At 55.5% G+C, this 8,413-nt stretch overlaps 1 protein-coding gene across 1 annotated transcript; it reads left to right on the forward strand.

Moving 5' to 3' along the window:
- Nucleotides 1-1,768: 1,768 nt before the first annotated feature.
- PRKAG3 (protein kinase AMP-activated non-catalytic subunit gamma 3) lies at nt 1,769-8,160 on the forward strand. Its single transcript, XM_028092213.2, is given in 13 exon segments — nt 1,769-1,799; nt 2,238-2,393; nt 2,747-3,150; nt 4,315-4,396; nt 4,903-4,961; nt 5,081-5,126; nt 5,361-5,415; nt 5,601-5,727; nt 5,861-6,026; nt 7,320-7,357; nt 7,535-7,681; nt 8,034-8,135; nt 8,137-8,160. Coding segments are annotated over 12 exon segments (1,404 nt in total). The 5' UTR covers nt 1,769-1,799; nt 2,238-2,239.
- Nucleotides 8,161-8,413: the final 253 nt, after the last annotated feature.

The raw sequence follows: 8,413 nt of genomic DNA on the forward strand, positions 1-8,413 counted from the left end.
ATCCTGCAGAAGGAGAGCTGCATTCACCCCCAGTACTACCCAAGACACACACGGAAAGGCAAAGTCCCTTCCCTGACCCATTCTCCTCCACCCTCCCTGGAGGCAGGACAAGGGCTTTGAGGGGTGAAGAGAAATGTGTTCGGTACATTCAGCAAGAAATCCAGTAATCCATTACTGAGTGTCCATTCTGGGGCCCGAGATGGGATGGAAGAGGTTGGAAGGAGAGGAGGGGCGGGAAGAGAGAGGGGAGCTAGAGCAGCTGGGTCAGCATTCCCGATTTGGACACTGACTCAGGCCCCAGGAATGCCAAGGAAGGGGGGTGGGCAGCCACCAGAGCCGGGCTGGGATCCTGTTGGCACCAGGAGTTGTAGGGACAGCACACACAGAGGGATGTTGGGACCGGGGCTCCCACACTCTGAGACCCACCTCTGAACCACTGGTAGAAACAGATGTCTCTCACCCTGGGCCCTCGAGCCCACCGCACAACTTCGCGGTGATTCTCCCAGCTCCCCACCTTCCCGGCCATCCCACTCCAACTCCTCCAGCAGGGAAAGGGACAGGCTCCTGGGACTCAGATGGGGACATCTGGACACACAATGGCCACTCTCCTGGGACCTCCCACAAACCCCTTGGCCCCAGCCTCCCAGCTGGCTCCAACTTGCCCTTTCTAACTCCAGCACCACCCACGACAGAAGTTTCTACGAGGAAGAATGTTGAGCTCAGCTCGCCTCCATTTTCCCTCCTTTGGCACTTGACAAAGATGAGAAGGAACCCAGGACTCCGAGAGCCCACCTCCTCCCACCAGTGCCTCCCCAGTACCCCCCAGGGCTCCAAGCCGCCTCCCCCACAGCAAGGTCCTTCAAGTTTGTCCTTGAAGACCCAGGAGGGAGCCCAGGACCAGGCCTCAAGATGCCAGGTGCCCCCCCCCCCCGCCCTCCCCACCCAGCCCCAGGCTCTGGGCGGGAGCAGCTGAGCCTGTGGGGCCCTCCCTCCTGCTGCCTGACACCCAGTCAGAGAGAAACCGATCTGGGGAGGGCAGGGCGCCAACGGCTGGGCCCAGAATAGTGCTGTGTGGCCAGCATTGCGCACTTGCTCTCCAGTTGGTCAGGGTTGGCCACATGGAGCACGCACTGCACCAGGTACAGGGGTGCCGGGGGACAGGCGCTGGGGCAGCCGAGCCCAGGGGACTGAGAGCACACCACACTGTGTGAATGTGCGTGTGTGTGTGTGTGTGTGTGTGCGCGTGCGGTCTGGATTTTCTGTGTGTGTGTGTGTGCACGTGTCATCTGGATTTTCTGTGTGTGTGTGTGTGTGCACGCGCGTGCGCGTACCGTCTGGATTTTCTGTGTGTGTGTGTGTGTGTGTGCGTGCACGTGCCATCTGGATTTTCTCTGTGTGTGTGTGTGTGCACGCGCGTGCATGTGCCGTCTGGATTTTCTTTGTGTGTGTGTGTGTGTGTGTGCACACGTGCACGCAGGTGGGCGCCTGTGAGCATGTGGGCTCTGTGTGTATGTGTATTCTTCGTGTAAGTGACGTATGTGGTTCTGTGTGGATCTGGGAATGGTTGAATGTGTGTTTTTCTGAGTGTATATAAGTGTGTAGGGGTGTGTGTTTGTAGGGGGTGGGGTGGGTGCGTGTGTGTGCGGGCATGCTCACGCGCATGCACACGCATACACACACGCGGTGGGAAAAGGAGTTCCCTGTGGTTTGGGAATGTGGGCCATGTTCCCACCCCTTCAGACCTTCTTCTCCCTCACAGAACCCATCCTGGAGCCACCTTGGGGGACCTGAACATCAAGGTAGGTGGGCCACTTCCTTTGTCTCCCACCTCTCTGGGCCCCCAATCTCCTCCACTCTCATAGCCGGGCTTCTGTCTCTCTCTCCTTTTCCTTCTTTTTCCTGTTTCTTCTTCCTTTGTCCCTCACTTCCTCCTTCCTCTTTCAGAAGAAGTGGGGGGATCTAGAGTCCGAAGACTCTGACCCTAGTTCTGACTTTATCACTTACTAGCTGTGTGAACTGTGGCAAGTTGCTTAACCTCTCTGATCTCAGGTCCCTCTTTAGTAAAATAAGGGTGATAATGCCTCCCTTATAAGATTTCTATGAGGTTTGAGTGAGAAATATATAGGAGAAAAACCCTTGGGGAGCTTGCAAATATTAAATATTATTATTGATAACATTTTAATTGATTTTGTTGTATTACTCCCTATTAACCAAACAGGCCCCATTCCCCTTTCCAGAGATGAGCTTCCTAGAACAAGGAGAGAACACTTCATGGCCATCACTGGCCATGACCACTGGCTCAGAGAGAAGCCATGGGAAACAGGGGGCCAAGGCCTCGAGATGGACAAGGCAGGAGACTGTGGAGGAAGGGGAGCTGCCGGGTCTGGGGGAAGGTGAGGCCCAGGCCAGTTCTGGGGAGTCAGGAGTGGGGGCAGTGGGATGTCGCAGAGCCTGGGGCTGGGGCTCTGCTCTGGATCCCTCCAATGCACAGAGGTGGACCCAAGCTCATCTTGTAGCTTCAGTCTCTCTTCAGTCAACTGCGTTGCAGAGCCAGGGGTCCGGCATGTGCAACTCGGGACAGAACCACTATCCTGTGTGACTCTGAGACTCAGCTTTCTCACCTGCAAAATGGGGCCACAGCATCCAGGCTTCCCAAAGCTGCTGCGAGGTTGACCTGAGCCAGCAGATAAGAAAGTGCTCTGGAAGATGGACTTACTGTCCTCTCCCTCTCCAACAGATCCAACAGATCCCCAGACCAGGCCACCTGCTGAGTACACCGGGCTGGAGGCCACATTCCCCAAGGCCACACACTTGTCCCAAGCTGCTCCCTTGGCCCGGGTGGGCTCCCCACCCGCAGAGTGGGACATCATCCCCTCTGACAATGCAGCCTCAGCGGTGGGCTCCAGCACAGATGATCTGGAGCTGGACATAGAGTTCCCAGCCACCGCAGCCTGGGGGTATGAGCTCGGCCTGGTGGAAGAGACACCTTCCGTGTGTCCCTCCCCGCGGGCGCTGTCACCCAGGCCGGGCTGGGACGATGAGCTGCAGAAGCCGGGGGCCCAGGTCTATATGCACTTCATGCAGGAGCACACCTGCTACGATGCCATGGCGACCAGCTCCAAGATGGTCATCTTTGACACCACGCTGGAGGTGAGGCCATGGCTCTGCCCCACCTCCCTCCTCAGGGGCTGCAGCCCCCACTCACACCCTCCGGGACACCCTGCTGGGCACCCCCTGCAAGTCCCCTTCCAGAACTCCTTCTGAACACCCAGGAGGCCAGGGCCGGGGAGGGCTTCTCTCCCTAATTGTCATCCCAGCTCTGCCATTTAGTATCTGTAGGATCTTGGGTCAGTCACTTTACCTCTCTTGTCTCTAAAATAGGGATGAGGGGGTGCCTGGCTGGTTTAGTTGGAAGGGCATGCAACTCTTGATCTTGAGGTCATGAGTTCGAGCCCCATGTTGGGTGGAGAGTTTACTAAAAAAAATAATAATTTAATAAATACAAAATGAAATAAAATGGGGACAGGAATGCCTGCTTTGCCCTACAAGCTTCAGAGGACTCCTGGGACAACCCAGGATAAATGGGAGCACTTTGCGAACCCCAGAGTATGTGGAAGACATAGCAGGGTGGCCTAGGACAAACAGCAGGGAACTCTTGGTAACAGAAAATAAGGAGGAGCTCTAGTCCCCGCTCTTCCACTAGGCTAAGCTGTGGAATGCCTGATTCCATTCTTACCATCACAGAGAGCAGGCCAGTGTTTCCAGAAGCACAGCATATGGACCATCCACAGCATGCTATTTGATTCTAGTGGTAGATGCACAAATATATTTATTTTAGTAGCTTTACATTTATTTTAATACGCATTAGAAAAATGCACCCAGAATAGGTATAAGCAGTATAGACAGTATTAGTTAGGATGAGGCCACATGAGTCACCGTCAAATTTATTTAGAGAAAAGTATTTTGTAAGTATTACATAAATAAGTATACCTCTCATGCTTAGATTAGCAAAATCTATACTGTGTGTGACTGTCCACATATGACTTCCGAGTGGAAATGCTGAGTGAGTTTCCCACACCCGGGCAAGCCAGGGGAAGGGGTCCCTGCTGTGCCTCTGGCCACCAGCAGCCTTATCTCTGAGCAAATGCGCCTGACAAGGAACACGTCCAGTGGATGCCAAGACTTAGGAAAGGCAGTGAAGCTCACGTACAGGAGACCCTGGGAGAAGGCCCCAGGGAAGGACCCCTGGTGGGGACAGTGTGCCACTGAGGGGCAGGGAGAGACTCACCCCTCACCGTTCTCTCTGGCCCTCAGATCAAGAAGGCCTTCTTTGCCCTCGTGGCCAACGGCATCCGGGCGGCACCTCTGTGGGACAGCAAGAAGCAGAGCTTTGTGGGTGAGGAGGGGTGGGGAGCAGAGCTGGTAGGGAAGGGGAAGAAAGAGATCTTTTGTGGAGATTCTGGGGCTGAGCTCTGATGTGCCACGGCCTTGAGTGGACCCTTGGGCTGAGCCAAGCTGGGGGCTGGCACTGGGAACATCGGATCCGGTCTTGTGGCCGCCGGGTGGGAGACCCCACGTGTGGAGTAGGTGTGACCAGCTGACCACTGCAGCTCTACTCCCCTGTGGTCCCATGTCATAGGTGCTAGATAGGAAGAGAGGAAAGGGAGAGGAAGAAATTAGGAGAATAGAAGGTGGGGGAGGAGAGAAATGACAGAGGAAGCATAGAAGGGACGACCCCCATTTCTCAGGCATGGGAGGGGCTGCCCAGCTCTCCTCTTTCTGCAGCTCCCACAGCTGTCTCAGTCCTCGGCCTCTGGCAGAGTGGGGAAGGGGGTCCGACCCCTCAACCCGCCTCTCACCACAAGGCCCCAAGCTGACTCCCCTCCCCTCCTGACCCCGCAGGGATGCTGACCATCACAGATTTCATCTTGGTGCTGCACCGCTATTACAGGTCCCCACTGGTGAGAAGTGGGCTGGGGGTCCCGGGGGCTCCCATCTGGGCTGGGACGGAGGGTGGCTCAGGGAGCCTGGTGTCCCGAGGGTCCCATGTCTGACTTCTGGAGTCCCGTCTGTTCTCTAGGTCCAGATCTATGAGATTGAAGAACATAAGATTGAGACCTGGAGAGGTGAGCTGGCTGCAGAGGGGAGGAGAGGGGCGCCTAGAAGGGGCTGAGGGTGTGTGTGGGTGAGCGGGGAGCCAAGCACCTGGGGTGGAGGATGGGCAGTGGGGATTTCCTGGAGGGAGCAAGGGAGGGGACAGAGGGAGCCCAGGGGGCCTGAGGGAGGAAGACAGTCTGGGAGCTGCCAGGTGATGGGCAGGGCAGCCAGCTCCCTGAGCCTGACTCTGGCTTTGCCTACAGAGATCTACCTTCAAGGCTCCTTCAAGCCTCTGGTCTCCATCTCTCCCAACAGCAGGTAAGTGTCCCCAGCCACCCACCTGCGTCTCCTTGCCCCAAGCAGTCCGCTTCCCCAGCTCCTCAGTTCTGAACTCATAGGCTCATCCTGTAGGGGACAAGGCAGGCTGTTCACCCTGTCCTCCTTTTGCAGGGGCTGGGGTGTAGGGCGTGTCTCCCCCAGACCCACTGCTCCCACCTCTGCAGCCTGTTTGAAGCTGTCTACGCCCTCATCAAGAATCGGATCCACCGTCTGCCCGTCCTGGACCCGGTCTCAGGCACCGTGCTCCACATCCTCACACACAAGAGGCTGCTCAAGTTCCTGCACATCTTTGTGAGCCTGGGCACAGCCTCAGGGAGCCCTGAGGGGCTAAGCAGTCCTTGGCCCAACGGACTGGGGAGGGAGCAGCTGGGAGCCCTCAGGGTGCTGCTCCACCCTGATGCCCCCCTGTCCCTAACCCACCCAGGGCGCCCTGCTGCCCCAGCCCTCCTTCCTCTCCCGCACCATCCAAGATCTGGGCATCGGTACATTCCGGGACTTGGCCATGGTGCTGGACACAGCGCCCATCCTGATGGCACTGGACATCTTTGTGGACCGGCGCGTGTCTGCGCTGCCCGTGGTCAATGAAGCTGGTAACTGCACCCAGGAGTGGGGCTGGCTAGGGTGCGGTGGTGGCAGGCAGGGGTCTGTGGGCATCAGCTCAGGACCCAGGGTAGAGTTGGGGCTAGAAATCTGCCTGCTTTGAGTCTTAGAGCCATTCCTTATCCTCTCTGTGCCTCAGTTTCCTCATTTGTGACATGGAAATCTTAACAACACCCATCCCCTGACTTTAGGGGATGATTTGAAAGGAATATGTGCAATAAAATGAGCGTGGTGAGAGGAAACAAGAGATGGGGCTTTTAATGTTAATTCAGCCTAAAATGGGCCATGGGATCCAGACAGATCTCCCCTTTTCTCACTCTGAAGAGGGGTTAGAGGGACTACATTTCTTTGGTTGAACCATGGCTGTAAACCATTTCAAAGTTAAAATTGCTGTAATGATGCTAGATACCAAGAAACGTTTTGATTTATTTTTGATTATGAAAAATTTCAAATGTATGAAAATGGTAGGAAAAAACGTATAATGAAATCCACCTATCCATTACCTGGACTAACTCCTGTTAATATATTGCTGTAACCAGTTGTGTTTTTTTTTCCCCCTTTTTTTGCTGAAGTAATTTAAATTACAGAGATCATGTCACTTCCCCCCTACCCCTTCAGTCTGCACCTCTTAAAATCAGTATATTTCCCATATCACCTAACAAAACTCTAACTAATTTATTAATATTATCTAAGATCTGATCCTAATTCTCATTTGCTCACCTTCCCTGAGAATATCTTTTTTTTTACAGTTGATTTGGACAAACCAGGATCCAATTAAGGTCCATGCTTGCATTTGCTTCTTTTGTCTTAAGTTTCTTTTAATGTGGAACAGTTCTGTCTTCACTTAATTTCCGTGACATTATCATGGGTCGGTTGTCCTATAGAATGTCCCCCCTCCAGATTCACCTCTGCTTCCTACAGGTGGCCTCAACATTGTTCCTCTATTCCCGGGTTTCCCCATAAACTGGAAATTAGATCTAAAGGCTTGGTCAGATTCAGGCTACCCATTTGAGGCTAGGATATTTCAGAGGTGACACTATGTATTCATGTTGCATCACATCAGGCCGCATATCAACCTGTCTCTCTGTCCATGATGCTGTGTGACCTGTGGCTTCAGGTGGTGACAGCCCGATGTGTCATTTTGAAGCCAGTAGCCCGGGGAGGGGTGGGGGGTGTCCAGTAATTCCTTCCGAAAGCCCGCCCCCGGCCCTTGCACAACATCCTGGTCCTGATGTGAACCTCTTCCCTTTGTTCCTCTCCTCCCCGCCCCCCGCCCCCTGCAGGACAGGTCGTGGGCCTCTACTCCCGCTTTGATGTGATTGTAAGTATCCGCGGGAACAGGGAATGAGGGCGCCATGGGGAGAGGCTGTGGGTGTGAGGATCGGTGGAGGGCTATCTGTGGACCAGAGGACCTTTACACGGGTAGAGGGGGCAGTATGCGTGGGTCTGGAGCCTGGCTGAGGGGCTGACTCACACGGCACCTCCCCCCCTGCCCCAGCACCTGGCTGCCCAGCAAACCTACAACGACCTAGACATCAGTGTGGCAGAAGCCCTGAAGCAGAGGACGCTGTGTCTGGAGGGAGTCATTTGCTGCCAGCCCCACGAGAGCTTGGGGGAAGTCATCGACCGGATTGCCCGGGAGCAGGTACCCCATACCCCTGCATACGCGCCCCCAACGCATACAGCCCAGTCCTCATGAGCGGCTCCAGCTGTCTCTATACACACGGCACCCACCCTGTCCTCCCGTTTCATGGCCATTTCGAGCTCTCGGTGTCCACACTGGTCTGCAACTGGTCCTGCCCATGGGGCCCCTGTGCTAAGGGCCACAGACAGTTGATCACCCAGAGTGGTCAGAGCCACCCCTAACTGGTTTCTAGGAGACACGCTCTTGCTCCTCCAGTTATGTTCCTTTGATGCCCCCGATTCTTGGCACCAGCCTTGCTGGCTGCCGCAGCTGCACGGCTCTGACCCCTCATGGACCGTTTGCGGACCCACAGGTACACCGGCTGGTGCTAGTGGACGAGAGCCAGCATCTCCTGGGCATCGTGTCGCTCTCCGACATCCTGCAGGCGCTGGTGCTCAGCCCTGCGGGCATGGACACCCTCAGTGCCTGAGAATATCTGAGTCCTCCCTCCCAGGCCACCTTTCACACGCCAAAGCCAATGAAGGGAGCCAGGGGACCCAGCCTTCATCTTCCCCCACCCCCATTTGCTGGTTTGGCTCTGGTACAGGTAGGCTCTGCCCTGGGCCATTGGCCTTAGCACCAGTCCATTGATCTTTCGGGGCTCTCAGATCTCAGACCGGGGCACCTGGAGGACAGGAGTGGCCCAGCTCTTTGCTGAGGAGCCCCATGAAAACTCCAAGTGTCAGGACTCAC

The sequence above is a fragment of the Eumetopias jubatus genome, unplaced genomic scaffold (assembly GCF_037043125.1).
Source record: "Eumetopias jubatus isolate StellerSeaLion01/CBP00866 unplaced genomic scaffold, mEumJub1_p1.0 scaffold_3, whole genome shotgun sequence".
NCBI lineage: Eukaryota > Metazoa > Chordata > Mammalia > Carnivora > Otariidae > Eumetopias > Eumetopias jubatus.